The sequence below is a fragment of the Larus michahellis genome, chromosome 8 (assembly GCF_964199755.1).
Source record: "Larus michahellis chromosome 8, bLarMic1.1, whole genome shotgun sequence".
In the NCBI taxonomy this organism is placed as follows: domain Eukaryota; kingdom Metazoa; phylum Chordata; class Aves; order Charadriiformes; family Laridae; genus Larus; species Larus michahellis.
The window spans coordinates 54,038,745-54,055,870 of NC_133903.1; the positions used below are offsets into that span (position 1 = coordinate 54,038,745).

Consider the following 17,126-nt stretch of genomic DNA (forward strand, 5'->3'; position numbering starts at 1 on the left):
TCCCTCTATAATCAGCGGAGATACTGGGTCTTCTGGGAATTCATCTCTCTCTCTGTTGAACCTCAGGGAGGTGTAAAACTGAAATGTTGCAGGTTAATGCTGTAATTGCTCTGGATCTGAGGTTCTGCTGCTAGGAGAAGTCACTCATCCTTCTCCTGCTCATCCTGAAAAGGCAGAGCAGACAAAGAATGAGTTTGCTGCAAGAGAAAGGTGGCTCTAGCAGAGCACCGTGACTTGGTTAAATTATTTCGTCGGGGTAGAAGGGTGGACAGTCCCCACGTGTACTTTCTTCCCTTTCTGTTTTCTCTTGACTTCTACAAAATGGGAGTTTCTTAGATAAATTATCATTTTAGAGAAGCGTTTATGTGCTCTATGGAAGAATGTGTCTAGGGATGGGCATACTGGCAGCAAGAACTTCCTCCTCAACTCCTCCAGTGAAATTTTGTTCTAAACTGCCCAAATGAAGCCAGTATTCAAAAGTAAAAATGTTCTGTTCCGTTTCTTGTTTTCATTCTTTTATGCGCCTGGGGACTAAACTGCTATGAAAAAGAGCCCATTCTCACAGGATCTCTTGCCTAATTTTGCAGACAAGAGAGGTTCAGCTATTCCAATTACGATGAGATAAGAATCTGAAATGTTGGGATCACATCCATCCTGAGTTGAACTCTGAGTCTTCCAAAATCCATCCATCATCATTTTTTTCCTTTATTTCTGTATTTCAGTAATGCAAACAAAGAAGGAGTAGGGAAGAAATAGATGTTTATGCATTACAAACCATAATAGACAGGTTTCCTTTTTACCTGAGTTGCTTTCATTTAATGTAAAGGTCCCTGTGAGTGGAATTCCTTTTCCATTATCATTCTTTCTGCCTGCTCAACTGCTGCTCATCAGCAAAGGTCTGCCTTTCATGTAAAGTTGGACATGGTACAAAGTCTCATTATTTGCATGCATTATTATTATTTGTTTGTTAGAACAGTCCTGATGGCTGTCACGGGGCAGGTGACCTAGGCTGCTAAGCATAGTCCAGACTTGAAGTCCTAGCCCCTGTGGTGTCTTCAGATTGTCCCAAACACGTGCAGATAGGGCATTTGACATAGGGACTCTACCCCACTGCCACATTTTCTGCATCCCTGTGTATCACCCTGTGCCGCACAAGACTGACTGCTGGGGAGGAGTAAGAAGGTCTAGAGAGGCAAGCCTTCTACCATGGGAAGAGGGCTGCAGAGGCTCAGCTGAACAGCCCAGCATCTAGCAACAGATTCATCTTAGGTCCTCACCTCTATACCAGGACTGTGTCTGAGTTGCTGGAGGCAGCCTCCTGGGGCGAGACATCCCACCGTTGTCATCTCAGGTCCTTGAGGCACCTCCCCTGGAACCACCATGTCTGGCACCCATGGGATGAGCACAAGAAATTAGATAAGGACTAAGAAGGTCCCTCTCTGCCCCTTCTGTTTACCTTGTTAATCTTGAATCCCTCACAATACACTCACAATTAGTGAACTCAGAAGCCCTCTTTGGGCTACAGTCTGAGCAGATTACACAGAGAAAATAAATTTGGTCTGTGTTCCAGCCTGACCTTGGCCTGAACCTGAGAAAGTGAATGCCCCTATCACACCAACATGTGTCTGTAGAAGTACAGTAAACACAAACGGGGGTCACTGGCCCTCTCTGTTGTACAGTCCCAGGCCAGGAGTCTAGGGTTTTGGGCTGTCCGCCCAAGTACTTGTTAATAAATGTCCATTCTTAGTCTGTAAAGGAATGTAGACAGGGCATCCTGCCCTACAAAACACAAACTTAGAATAAAACAGAAAGAGAGTCTCAGTCATCATGCAGAGCTCTGCTGCGGGTCTCCACATCCAGCAGTCTCTTCCCACTGGACTTATGCTGCTAGTTTGGGACTTGGCTGGGGGAATTATCCACTAATACACTGCGGGTTCTCCACCACCGTCTGTAAGCGTAGCTGCCTGCCTAACCCCAAGTGCATCAGCCCTTGGGAAGACAGTTGATAAGTCTGTGGGGCTTCCTCCTCAATACTTGGAGGAGGCAGAGACCTGGCAGAGCCTGGGCTATGAGACAGGAGAGCCTGGATCACCCAGTCAGGGGTTGTGTTGCTTCTAGGGGTGTGCAGTACTTTGTCCGTGCATCTTCACACTCCCAGTGGAGTCAGAGGCAGATGAGGGGTGACATGTTCCTTGTGGAGACTCATCAGTGCCTTTGCTAGTCAGTCATTCCACCCTTTTGTTCTTTTCTGGAGATGTCCTATGTAACTCAGGTGAAATTGGTGCAGAACTTGGTGTCCACCCAGGGATTCTATGCTTGGTGGAGTCACTTTGTTCTCTGCTAGCAGGCAATAAGGACAACCCCTTCAGTTCCCAGCCCTCAGTATGCAGTGCCTCTATGGAGACGGTGACGCTGCACTGGGTGTCAGTCTGCTGTCTGGGCAGGAGTTGTAAGCCCAGACTTGTTGGGCACATGGTGTTTGCCTACAATGGCCTAATCTGCATCCATAAGCATCAAGTTTTGTGCTCTAGGTCTTGTGCAAGCTTGACATGTCCCTGGACGAACATTCCTGTGCTTCCAGACCCATCCCTTTCTGTCTTCTCTGCCCTCAGTATATCAAAGCTTTATTCCAGAGACTTACCTTGGTACCCTGCTGTCCAAGGTGAGACAGCCCAGGCGCTGCTGGAGAAAAGCTCATGAATTTCCCCTCACTTCTATGCAGGGATCTCTCAGGTTGGCCCCAGATGAGCTTCATGAGCGCAGTAACGTGGACAGTCAAGGACAGACTGTATGAGTGTTGTCATGCCGTGACTAGTAGAAAGTCTCTTCCCTCTGCAGCCACAAGTACAACTAAAGTGTAAACCTAGTGGAAGTCAGCCTACTTGGGACTGAAAGTTGTCAAAATTAGAGTACTGTTCTGTACAAAGAATAGAGCAACAGCCTTCTGGGGAGAAAACTCCAAGCAATACAATGGAAAGGACAATCGGTAAATAGAGTACCATGATTTGCATGGGATTTATTGTGAATTACAGTTTGCTCACCAGTGGTGTCAGCAGAGAAGGTGTGAGAAGCAACTCTGGAGGGAGAGGAAAGCCTGTGGGGAAAGGCGGAGCTGGCTGATCCTTGTGACTTCCATGCCCAGCATCCTTATTTTTGCCTCGCATTTATACTATCTAATCTTCAGCAGATATTTCTACAGCTTCCATTATCATGGTGTCCAGCCACAGTCTTTTAGAAGTGCCTTGGTGTGAAGAGAGAGGAGTGCCAGGAAGGGAGGATGAAAGGAAACAGCTGATGAAGTCGCCGGGGTTTGTGTCCATATCGCCCAGCAAAGCAGGGCAGGAAAGTTGTCTGCCCTCGCCTGACCCTGGCCCCACTGGCTCCTCCTGGACGCTGGGCTTTTCTAGAGAATTCTGCCACATGCTCTGAATACGTGGATTATTCCTATACCTATAAACTAATGTGTAAATTAAAACAAAACAAAACAAAACAAAACCAACCCCAACACCTCTTTTTATAGCCCCCTAATTCTGTGTCCACAGGGCTTCAGAGTCCCTCGGTTCAGCTCCGAGCGTGTCTGCAGAGTAACCTTGGAGGGTACACTTACTACCACCAGCCGAGGGAGGGTTTTATAGACCCTGAAATAATTACAGCATCACTGAGTCTAGTTGTATAATTTCTTGGCAATATACTAATTAAAACTAGATATTTACATACAACGCTTATTTAAACTTAAGACTTATGTAAAAGAACCTGCAGACTTACAATAACTATATATCATGTCTTCATTGAGGACGGTGTTTTTCATGCAGATTGAATTCTCGAGTGCTGTTATTAACATAAATGAGCCCACGGCTTTATGGTCGGGACTGAATACTACCAGGGCATCTGAATCACCCTGGTATTTCATTTCACCATCTAAAATTATGTTTAAAATACTACATTTTTAAAACTCGCTGTATTGTGGCAATTAGACATCGCTCTGTGTTTGCGAGCAACAGAGAGTCCAGCAGAGCTGAGTGTTTAATGTGATGAATAGTGTTAGGAGCTCAAAGAAAAGTCAGATACGTGTCGACACTTATCAAAGCTGTTCTGCCGCTCAGAATGACTGTTCGTGATACTTGTTTCATGATAAACTTCCTCAGAACATGATGTTACTGGAAAAAAAATGATCCACTCTGAGAAATACGCAGGTGACACAGTTGAGTCAGCAGCTTGCAACAGTGACACAGGCTTACGTTTATAAAAATCCCCACTGAACTTTTGTCTTCTGCGTGTGTATATTACAGCTTTAAAATCTGTCGCCACAAAAGTGTCCCGTTTCTTGTGTTCGGCTCGGTAGCTGTTTAAACTAACAAAAATCCTCCCACCGCCCCGATGAAGAGGTAGATTCCTGGGCTTAAAAGTCTTAATAGTCACAAAACTTTCCTCTTTCATAAGTAATTCACCGTAGAAATGTTAGTATCTCTAGTGACCACCGATACCTCTGGGGAAACAATCAACATGGAAAAATAATAGACCACTGTGGAATCCAGAAAATCCTGCCTCCTGTACGAGGGGGTTTAATTATTGAAGTTGCAAGCATTTCCCCGTGCACAAGCATCTCGGCATTCATAGGTGGAAAGTACCTCATGCTGTGTTTGAAATATCAACTGGATTTAAAAGAAGGCTTTGTGCTTCACCATGGACCTTTCTTAGCCTCCTGCAGATGGTCCCTATTGCTGAAAAGAGACATGACTTGTGAGACGGGGAGACCTCCGTGCCGTTTTTTCGTGCTGCTCTAATCCTGCTTTACACCCATAAAGGACTTCAGTCCTTAAGCCTTTACCCTCTTTCTCCTAAATATTAAAATTATTTTCCTGACTGTCATACCGTATTAAAGCAGAATGAAAATGGGTTTAACAATTGCTGGCATGGGGCTTCTGTACAGCATGTGTGTCACAAATCATGTCACTTTTCAGCAATAGGGCTGCTGCCAGCGGGAGGCTCAGAAATGCTCATGTTAATCAAAAATTTTAATTTCAAATCAAATTGACAGTTTACACATGGTGAGAAATGCTTCTCACCATGTGATATTTCAGTATGCTACACTGGGCAAAATGGGTGCACTTTCCTGTTAAGAATTTTGACTGCAGTATCTGCAAATTTATGGGTTTCAGTGTATTGGGTATGGTGAGTAGTTGATCTAAGGGAGCCCCTTGGAGAATAGGAGACAGAAGGGTTTTCATGCAGCCTGGCACTGGTGAGCCGCTGTTGGCACATGCTGCTGGAGAAATGACAGGTATTCAATAAACATCACTATGGTTAAGAGGAAGATTTAAAGGAGGGAGGGGCTGCAGTGCTATAAACAGGATTTGAAACAAATGTGCTTATTTCAGTCCGTGATTAGTCTGAATACCTAAGTATTCCACACCAGTTTTTAAATATCCTTACACTGATGTTCTTCACACAGCACCAACAATAATATTTATGGCATTAATACTGTAGCTAAATTCTAATTTGAAGTAGAGTAAACCCAAGTAAACTCTACATGTACCAAGGCACTCTCCGTCGGTGCGAAGACTAGAACGTGGCTACGTTGTCACGCTTACGGCATGCAGCCCCAGCGCCGGCTCCTACAAGCCCTTACTTTTGCCAGCAGCGTCTTCAAAGTCCATGGACAAAATTCAGGAGGCAAAATTGCAGGTGATACTTGATGAGGAGTAAGAGGAGCAAGGCCAGTTGATGGAGCGTGTGCGATCGGCTCCAGACAAACGAGTCGTAGAAACTGATGTCTTCAGGCTGTACCAGATAGATGATGCTGACATCAAAAAATGGCCAGCTGAAAAGAAATTATGCTTACATTATTGTTTTCAGGAGGTTTTTCAGCTCTCTGGGGGGCCCTTAGGTTAATGTGATGCGTATCTTGTGCCACTGGAGCCTTCATTTCACCAAGGCCTTGCAGGGGTAAAGGAACGGGGATGGCAGTACCCACCTCTCCTATCTATCTCCCCCTCCAGTGCCCCTATTTGTCATTCTCCTGCAAGGGTGAGAGGGTGGGTGGGTGCCCGTTGCTGGCAGCCCGGGGAGCACCCTGCAGCAGCACATGCCGTCAGCATCCCCGGGAAGCTCTGGGAAACCAGGTGGTTTCTCTCGTTTGGACGTTGAGTCATGCTTCTAACTGTGAAGCCGAACCGGCAACATCACCGCAGACCTTGGAGATCATAGCTGTCATTGCTCTCGTAACCAGGGTTGATATGAAAATATGAAGATAAATAACTCCTTCATATTATTATTTTCAGGGAGGCAGGCTTTTCTTTTTATTACTCTTTTTATTGTTGGACGCCATAAATATTCCAGAATGATTATCCCAGGGTAGATTTCATCTCGTTTACTTCGAAAGGCTTTTGAGGAGCGCATTATTTTTATAAGCTGCCAAATGAGTATGACCATTTATAATGATTTTTCTTCTTTTCTTTAATATTTGCTTTTTGGATTGAGGACCTGAAACAGAAATATGCTAATTTAAGACATCTGTTGTTTTTCAAGCTATAGATATTAATTCAAGCTATCGATATTAATGCAGTTAGCTTATTTATCGAATTTGGTATATAGTAGAGAGGGAGGTTCTTAATTTTTATCTCTATATCAAAAAACTGTATTTAACTGATTTCTCACCCACATGAGTACCGAAAAGTACCCTACAATGTTAGGAGTCATCAGAAATGAAAAACCACACCAGACATCATAGATCTTGGAATGGTTTCCATTGCATGAGGTCTTTAACATAACTTGAAGGGCTTTCAGTGTTTCCAGAAGACCTTTGTCTTCAAGAGAAAGGAACTGTCCTTGTGCCCTCCACTTGGACAAAACCTGACATGATTGATTCCAATCTATGATCCGTTCATTAACGGTAATAAGTTGCCATTAATTCCGCTATCTCTGCACTTAAATACCAAATGAGCTGGGAGCTGAAGCTACTGTGGACACATGCAGGATCAAACTGTTGGTGACACAACCAGCCCGATACCACCTGTGCTCTGGTCCACATTTATTAATTTGCAACACAGGCTCTGGAGCTCAATATGACACATATTGATATAATAATTAGGCATTATTATTATTAGTAGTAGTAGTAGTAGTAGTATTAGTATTAGTATTAGTATTAGTATTAGTATTATAGATTCTAATATGCCGTGAGTATGAAAGGTGATGCACAGTGAGGCATTACATGTGTATTTCTGTTCTGATTCACCTCTGGAGAACGCCCATCGTGGCAGGTTGGGTGGATTCCCTGGTGAAGGTGTGAGAGTCCTTTCTCCGAGCCATCTCCCAGCACCTTCAGATGTTGATTCCCGACATCCACCAAGCGTATACAAAACGCACGGAAACTGAGCTGAGCCTGAGCACTGATATCAGAAGTGCACCCATGAAAACTAGCAGTGCTTCACAATTTTACTGCCTGCTACGTACAGACATTTTTTAGCTAAAAACCAAAAAGGCAAATCATTTACTGATGGTTTTGCATATTGTGAAGGGTTAACAAAACTTTCATTATCACACTCTATTAAGCCAGGACCAGGAAACAATTTCTAATCAACACTCAGATCTGGGCAGGGATTGTGCAGTCTTTTGTAGGAGGCCTCAGATCTGTGTTCTCTATTCTCACATGCTCACTTCCAGCTGTTGTCATTGAAATCCCACATAATCTCCCCGGGTCAAAGGGCAGTCATCCATGACTGCCGCTGTTAGGAGGTTATGCTGATTTCTGTTGTCAAATATTGGCCCTTTTCTCTTTCAATCACTCCCATTCTACTTTTTTTAACAAGAAAGATCCAGCCTAGAATTGTATTACATGACTTTAAAGTCTTAAAAGTGTTCCTCTATTGTACTAACACGACATGCCCTGGACGGTCTAATCCATCCTGCTATGGGCCACAAAGAAAGTTCTAGTGCTTCTTAAAACCTCAGCCAAAGGCAGGTAGGCAAGCCGGAGAGAATAACGGCGCATGTGACATGTGGCCCAGCAGTTATTTCGTAAGAAAATGTGTAATTTGTCCAAGGTGAGCTATAGCTGTGGCATTAAAATTAAATTGGAAATAACAAGCTGAAATAGAAATGGGAGCATTTGTCAGGGAGCAAGAGAGGTTTCTGTATCACCTTTAATATATAATATCTTGCTTAATTCTTCTATAAAAAGTCCATGAATTAAAAATGTGGTATAATTTACCATTAAAGGTTTATCACTTACAAATTTGAGGAAGGCGTTTTGTACAAAGCAATTAAAATGAGGCCGTTGTGCCAGCTCTGGAGGTCACTATTTGGGGTCTGGTGGTAACTGCATGTTTCGTTACAGTGATGTGCAATATTCAGGCCTGTGTGCAGCTCCCTCGTGCCGTCTTCCATCTGAATGGGAGAGACGTTCACTCGGACAGAGTATTGCGGTTGGGATAGATGGTCTCTTCGATCTTGGTTTGGCCCTATGGGTCTAAGCTTTCTGTTTCCAGCATGGGGTGGTGACCAAGTATCTCTTGGTGATCTCCACTGTTCTTGCCCTGGGCAGGGTGAGCTGGTACAAGCGCTTGTACAAGCGCTCGTACAAGCTGGTACAAGCGCTACTACCAGCAGGGGCTGGTCTCAGCCCGGGGTGCTCCCCCCCGGCCACCCTGCCCTGGAGATGGATGCTTCCCAGAAGAGCCGTGCACCAGGAGAGGTCCCACCACACCACCACCCCGGTGCCAGACTGCCCGCAGCAGCCTGGGTCTGTGCAGAAGGAGGTGTCTCTGGAAGGGAACGCAGTCGTGGGGCTGCCGGGGCAGCCCAGGCTTAATAAACTCATTTTCCAATTAATCAGAATGTAAATGTTACGAAGGTTTTGACCGAAGCATGCATATTCTGTCCTTTTTTTTGCTGGACAATGCAGATTAGGACTAACTCTGTCACTCCCATCCTCCTCAGCCAGTGCAGCCGTGGAAAAGCTAATCTTTTGGGAGTCCTCGGGGTGATCCGGGTTCCCTCTGATAACACCCCCTCTCTCAAGGCCTGCGTGTGCTGTGTGATACAGACATTAATTTTCTAATCAATATTATTGCTCCACATTGTTTGTGAAACATGGGATTATCTAGATAGAGGATAAACCCAAAAGGAATCAAGTTGCACTTTGAGCAGAGAGGGCTTTTCTTTTAATCAGGCATTTGGTTAAGATAATAGGCTTGAGACCCTAATTGATTATTACTATTTTAAGGTTTTAAGATGGCTATGTATAGTGAGATGCTGACCACGAAAAAAGGCTTTAGAAATGGCTTCAATGCTAGTTTGGGGGACTTGTGTAATTTCAAAACACTGAAAAGGAATCAAAGTCTCCCAAAAAGCTGTTCTCCAAAGCTTAATACATTGTCACTCGGACTGTAGTGGAAGAGAAATAACTGGACTTGGACTTTTTAATCTTCAAAGGAGTAGCTCTTTCCCGTTTTTATTTAAGCTTGGATTACAGGAAACCAGCTGTATCTCTGTTTAGAAAATACTTTGTATATTTATGGTGCAATCTAACTATTTTATAATAAAAATAATACTGTTGGATTACACAAGGAAGCCTGCTAATTAAATAACAATAATACCTTGAGCACCTTGAAAACTTCTTCTGATATTCAATTAAGGAACAATAACCAGATGAACTTTAACCTATAGACCATATTCAGACTTTCTACATAAAAGTAATTGCATCAGTCATGATTTTCTCAAGCTACAACACAAGCTCTTGATTGGTAGCTCAACGTCTGAGAGTCCTTTTTACAGCATTAATTGGGAAAGCAGACAATACTCTCCCTGTAAACTAGATTTTAGGACGAAGGTTAGTTGCCTTTGTACACGTTTACTCATTGAAATAGGAATGTTTGCTTAATAATTCAAAACAAATAGCATTAGACAACAAGTCCTAATCCTGATTTCTCCTCTGCCAGTGTAAATTAGGAGAAAATTAGGTGAAACTCTATTTGATCAGTGTAGAAAGACTTGTTTAAAACTTCTATGAGATCAGAATTAGGCTCCAGCAATTCAAGCCTTTTCTTCTGGCTTCTTTACTGAGATCTAAAAGAAGAATATGTAAATCGCACTATGAATTTTCTCCCCAGTTAAAGCAGTCATCAAGTTAGGGAAAGATGTTTTTCATGTGGTACTTGTTATGATAGTGCTGCACTGGGTTTGTACGCTATGCCAAACGTGTGATTGGGTAATGGCGTATTATTTATTAGTTAGTATCCTGATTTGCTTTGTTCAATTTGGTCTTACTAGCCTAAGATTTTTTTCCCCCCTGGGGGGGAAGCAATCATCCTCGTGAGCCGAAGCGAGGTCTTGTGTGATGAGCTAACTCCTAGCTGGACCTAGACTTGGGTCAGAGGCAGTGATTTAACAATATATTAGAATACCTGCTTAACTTTGTCAGCCCATCTTTATTTGGCAGGGCAAATAAGCATGTGCTTTAGTCAAGCATGTGATTAAAATGAAGCACATGCTCTAACTGCTTTGCTGAGTCAGGGCCTGCCTTGGCTAGCCAGGTGTCTTAATTTATACCCAGAATTTCAGTGAATGGGCTCCGTTAGTTTTTTGTAAAGTGAGTAAAAATTCTCTCATCCTCATTTTGAACACCTGCTTTACTACCAAAATGTGAGTGTCGCACAAAGCTGCGGAGATAACCTGATCGTATACAGCAATTTCAATGTCCTATCTTTGGGATATTTAGCAAAAGTATCACAGTGCACATATTTCTCTAAAGTGCCGTATGAAAAGTAAATCTTGCAAGCTTTCAAGATGTTTAATCATCTTTTCAGTAAAGGAGCTCGTTAATGCCAACATCTGCATATGTAATTGCTTGACTTTACCTATTTTTTTCTCATTCGGAATTAAGTGGAACAGCCAAATTGATATATTTTTGCATTTTGACCCCTGTTAATAGGTGCAAAATGTTTACTTTGCATATTTTGTCAATCCTGCTATTTCCCAGACATTTTCCTTTTACATATCTAGCTTCTTTGTCCTATTTCTCTCATTTTCTTGTTGCACTGTTGCCGCGGCTCAGCAAAAGCTACGGTGTTAGGCCTGGATTTTGCAACCTGAAACATCCAGGCAAAGCTTTAAACTTTCATGGAGTTCTACCGAACTGTGAATTCCCAGACCAACCGTGCATGGAAATGAGTTCAAGATACAACTCTAAGCCAAGGGCATTGCTTCTGTGGGTATCAAGATATTATTAATGATTGGCAAGACGAGCCCCTGATTTCCTAATGTTTATAAGTAAATACCAAATTGGAGAATTGTGAAATTCACCTTTCATTTGTGAAATGTTTATTTTCAGTACTGAAGGATGAAAATCTAATCACTCTCATTGCGTGCTGTTGTTTAATGATTACTATTACATGTGCACGCATAAGAAATATTCTTACAGAAGTAAGTGCACATTTCAGGTATGCCCAGCAAAATAAGAATCATGACGTTAGCAGGCCCAAGCTATTCAACTTTTCTCATGCCCTGCGGGACCCTGAGACCTAGAATGTATTTAAAAGCATTCCGCGGCACTTTCATTTCTGGTTTTACCTGTGTTCCCTAGGTTAAGGTAGCGCAGTTAGCCGTGCGAGAATCATGGCTTTTTGGATGATTACAAAAGGCTCCAGACTTTCCCTTAAAAAATCAGCCAAATGTCCGACCGTGGCTGTGCTTCGTTTGTTACTGCCATATTTAAATTTCGCCTTCACTCTTAATGCGGTAGGAACCTGCCAGGGAAATGCAGGTGGACGTGGACGGCGGAGCAGAGCCGGTATGGCGCACGGTGAAAAACCAACACGTGGCAGATGTTGGTAGCATTGCTGAACGCACTTCTGGAAGTTGCTGGGATACCGCCATGATGAGCACAGTGTGGGAAGTTATATAGCATAGACTGGCTTCCCTACGAAGGGCTCTGCGGAGTAGTAAGCGTCCTGGCCCTGATCCAGCAAGGCACTTAAGCATATGCTTAATTTTAGGCACATGAGTGGTTTCAGTGAAGACCTAAGAGAATTATTTTTAATTCACAGATCATTTAATTCAATAGGCAGGTCTGCTGCAGCATATGAAAAGTAGATCTTCATATTAAAAATACTTGGGAAATTGTCAACGAACAAACGTTGTGTATGGCCAGCGACCGTTTCTAAAAAGCAGAATGATGTAGTCATCACCTTTATTACGGTAAAATATAAAGCAGATCAGGCAAAAGCATTTACAATTATCTGAGAGCTATTTCTAAGTTGAAAATAAGGAAAAATAAAAGCTTCTAAGAACGTTTTTTCATTTGAAGTAGAGAAAAATTTATTCTCTTGATGTAAATAAAAACCTTGTTTGCAGATTGAGGAATTTGTTTGTGTTGAATTTCAGCATCAATTTCAATATTTTATAGTACATTTATCTACAGCTGGAGCATGACAGATTTGTGTATATTTATATGTTTGTGTACATAATACATATGTATACACACATACACAAGGATGCCCAAAGATATACATATACACAGTTTGAAAACTCATCATTATTGCTGAAGTATAAAAACATGCCTGATGTAGAAACTTGTTTCAAGTCTGTTAGCTTAGCGACTGCGTTTAGCTGGCACAGTAGGATCCTCGCAGAAACAGGGAAGTTCTTCTGTGCCGCAGCGGAATTTGCTGAGGACTTGGCTGGAGCTGAACGGCTCACCTCCCTCCAGACCGCTCCCAAACCTTTCCCTGACATGTCACCCTCTGTAGTCCTGCACACAAGGTGTATTTCTTTGACTTCCCATTCTGCGGGTAGAAATGCCAATGGGATATGCTGACCCCAAAAGAAAGACAGGAGAACAGATATGCAGCTCGCATTAGTCCTGTTGGTCTGGTCACTGTAGGAAGGTGCACAGGTATCGCCACGATGAGCGCAGTGAACGGTAGAATATACTGAACGTAGGGGAATTGTACTGAGTCTGACAAACAATAACAGAGCAGATGGTGCCCCTGCAAAACATTCAATAATATATGTGTGTGTGCGCTGGGATCAGTGACTCTAAGTAGGACAACCTAAAAAGGTATACCACTTATCCTGTGGACAAGTAGGACTTTACAGTTCTTTTAATAATCTCTTTATCCTGAGATTTCTCCTTTGACCCTGATTTCAAAAGCAGGAGGTCAGTCTGGCCGCCTAACCGCAGACCTCTAATTGAAGTCCAGATACGTCCCGCGTGAACCACTGTATCCCACTCCGCACACTTGCACTGGGTCGCAGCCCGAAAGCTGCTCCTTTTGTAATTGATCATACCCGTGAAAATTAAATGAACATTTGGTGGTAGGCATGTTTGCAGAGAAGAAGGAAAATACTGTTATGTAAAGTGTAATAACATTTTGATACCAAGTGTGGAGGCATTCCTTGCACAAGGGAGGCGAGTGTGGAAGCGTATGCCCTGGTTCCCAAACACAGTCCAAAGCTCAAAGTTAATACTTTTCTTATGCAAAGATTTATTTCTCTTTTCGAAAGCTAGTTTTAAATGTTAGGATTTTTTTTTTTTTTTTTTTGTGGGAAAGACATTAATTTAATTTTTTTAACCAGCTGCTATTTTAAGATTTCCCCAGTGTAACCTTAGAAAATGAAGAGTACATCTTTAAATCTTGTTTTGTTTGAATGAATGGGTAGATAATCCTGATCAGATGTTTCTTTAGAGAATAATGTTTAAAACGATTATGGAACTTAGCTGTCCTGTCTGTTTCCTAGGTACAGTATTTTCATTTCAATTGTGAAGTCATTAGGGGTCATCCAAGGTAACCGTTTATTAAAATAGTCCTCTTTTGTTTCAGATTTCCTGTTGAGATGCTTTAACATGTAAAAATCTCCCTGCTGATGTGTCATGTTAGCTTTCCTAACCTCTAGATAGAAACCACAAAGCAGCCTACATAGCTGTATGACTAGTTACCCACCTACATAAACAATAATTACCGCTAAGTGGGAAATTAGATGTCACATTTTAAGTCTAAATGAAAGTAAAGTATTTGAGAATACTGTTATTAAATGCTTAAAGTTAATCGCAGTTCTCTCACTCTGTTTGTTTTGTAGGACATTTGGGCTTCCAGGACAGTTTTGTCACATCAGGTGTTTTCAGTGTGACTGAGCTAGTAAGAGTCTCACAAAGTAAGTATCATTTTGTGGCCAGTTTATGTGGTTTCTGCAATCCCAGTTTTTTTCTTTGATTCTTATCGTGTCCCTTCCCCAATTCAGAAACAGCGTCTTGAAAATTGAGTCTCTTCTCCCCGCTTCTCGCCCGCAGACGGCGTTTATGTGCCACATCTTTTAATGTGGGGAAAAAAAATAACATCATTTTTAAAAGGAAATAAAAAAAAATTTAATTCTGCAAACTTGCATGTGCAAGTTGATAAGCTCGTCCGGTACCCAGCTGAAAATGGGCAGACTCTGTAGCAGAGTGCAGATAAATGCCTACAAAGGTCAGTTTATCCAGCGGATCCCTTGCAGGATCCAAGGACTGTGTTTTAACCAGACCTCTAGAAATGACATGATCTGTGCACATAAGCCTGGAAATTTTCTTATGCCGCTTTTGCCGGTTGTGTTCATCCCTGCCATGCGTACATGTGTTTGTACACCTGCAAATTAACGAACTCGTTAATAATGCCGACAACTGTACCCACTTCAGCTCTGATAATCTCAGTTGTGCAGAGGCACGCATCTTGGCTTCGCAAGGCGTGCGTTTTCCATTAACTGTATGGAATTCTGTCTTCCAGAAGGATTTGTTTTTTGACCTTTAAAGAATGCTAATGCCCCCAGCATGAATGACACACTGCAGCATGATCATTACAGGCTTGTCAATACTCACTAACAACAGTGAATTAAGAGTACCTGTCACCACCCTGTTCCATTGATCAGAGGTGCATTGATCGTATTTTGCTATGACATAATCCAGATAGTCCGAGGAGGGCGTATGGACAGTCTCTTGCAAAGAGACTGGTAAGCCAGGGCCGTAGGTACTAGTCCTTTGGGGATCTTCTCTGCAGCTACTGTAGAGCCATGGAGTAACATCACATTGTCAGCGATTACCACTGCTCCAGGTGAACCACATGTCTACGTGCCCTTTTAAAACCTTAGGGCTTGTAACCAATCACTTTCGCACAGCCAGTGATAAAAATGGTTCTTCTCCTAGGTAGCAGGAATATTTGTTTATGTGTTGGCTCTGAGCATGTAGTTGAAGTCCTTCTGGGGCTGGAATCTTAACTGGCACAAACCTAGCAGAGAATCTGTGGGTTTGAGTCAGAACACAGAGTTTCTGTAAGGATTTTCCTGTTTTATTTCCCCTTTCGGAAAGACTTGCACAAGCTAGCAAATCAGCTTTATGTTCAAAAATAGGATGCTACAAGGAAAGCATGGCAAGTGGGAGATACATGAATGTCAGAGTTATATCTGCTGGAGAGAGAGACAGGGAGAAATAGTTTAAGGCTGTAATTTCTCCTGAGTTTTCTTCCCTGACAACTGGTGGGAATTTTGTGAGAAGGACAAAGAGGACTTAGAAGTCAAGAGGAGCTGCTGAGCGCTCGGCGCGTTTGCAAATCAGTTCACTTACTGAAGTGCATAAATAGGGACTTTGACATCTAACTCGCCATACTGTGTGCACTAACTTGCTGGTACCTGCAGCACGGTGGACAAAACCAAGTTATCGCCAGTCTTTGAACGTCTCCGTGTTATGTCACTTTATTTTCAGTGTGACAGCGTAAGGCTTTTCAAGCCCAAAGGATTCACCCTCCCCCTCTGCAAGGCATCCCACTTCACCACAATCTTATCTTCGCTGTAGGAGCCCTACACAGCAGAACTGCCTCTGGACTCTGTCAGCCGTGCTTCGTGTGTGCACAGGGCAGAGCTGCTAGAAAAGTGCCCCCGCTCAGGACTTCACCCTTCACAGCCAGCCCCAGTCTCGGCCTCCCCGAGAGCTTGGCATTCACCTCAGGAGCGTCATGTTTCATGTCTATTAATCTTCCAGTATATTTTATTGCAACTAAACTAAAACGTTGTGTATCAGTAATCCTGGCATTCAGGATGTTTTGCAAAGCTGTGGCCGAGACGTTCCCTCTGCTTGCTGCTGAAATGCTCCACCTCCAAGGGTAGGGCACCTGCACGCGGGAAGAGCAGGGCAGGCATGAATTTTGATCGGAAATAACGAAGGAGGTGTGGGTGGGCAAAATAAAGAGACTCAGATTTTATCTGTTCCAGACACAGGGGTTTGCACTCTTTTTCATGAGCTCTTTAATAATCCTGGGAGGTCAAGACCTCAGTTTTATATCCTGTCTACAAGCCAGCACCTCCACCAAAAATAGTGTCCCCAAAGCATATCGGGATATCACTTCAGAACTGACTCAGAGGGACGAGTGCCAGCAACTGATTTAGCTACACTGCTTTTGATAGCACCCTGGATTTTCCTTGGAGATGCCCCAGACATGTACTGACCAGCCGTAACCTTGTTTACTTTGTGAGGTCTGAGAAGCCCACAGCCTGACATGCCGTGGCTACGCAGTAGGATATGTTTAGTGGAGAGTCTAGCATCAAATTCCCGGCGAAGTCAGTACGAATTTGCATGCTAATATTAAAAGAATTATTTAACATAACAGAGCAACAAAGTAATTGCTGCTTATTTGCCTAAATTGGCAGGCAAGGTCTTTTAAAGAGCGTGCTTTTCCATATAACCCTTGCTGGGTTGTCTGTGTGTTCCCGTGTCTTGATTTGAGACCAGTCCATGGGTTACTTTCATTCTGGGGAGCTCAGCTTATGAACAGCCATCATCCAGACTCACCAGCAGCTATTAACAGTCTGTAGCTTGAGCAATCAAAGCATCTTCAATCCGTTCTCTTCCTTTTACTTTCTAAAAAGTCCTTACTCCCTCAGAAGCCACCACGGCTAGGGAAGGACCAAGCCAGTCTATAGTGGGCCCTCACATTTAGTCTCTGCTCTCTTCCTGAGTGTGGTCTGTCTTGGCTTTGCAAAGAGGTACCATCTTTGTGTCTGCCCGTTGTCATGCTTCTTTCTGTGCTTGCTTTTGATAATATGATGATAGAAATAAGTGATTTCCCACAGCTTTAACTGGCCTGAGGTTTGCTGCTGTTATCTAA

General features: G+C 43.0%; 1 protein-coding gene across 26 annotated transcripts in view; it reads left to right on the plus strand.

The window, feature by feature from the left end:
- The window catches only part of NFIA (nuclear factor I A), a 363,628-nt gene that overhangs the window by 256,297 nt on the left and 90,205 nt on the right, over positions 1-17,126 (plus strand). For all 26 annotated transcript variants that reach the window (XM_074598846.1, XM_074598837.1, XM_074598836.1 and 23 more), the window contains one exon: positions 14,077-14,151. In XM_074598846.1, the coding sequence (XP_074454947.1) occupies positions 14,077-14,151 (75 nt within the window). The remainder of the gene's footprint in view (positions 1-14,076; positions 14,152-17,126) is intronic.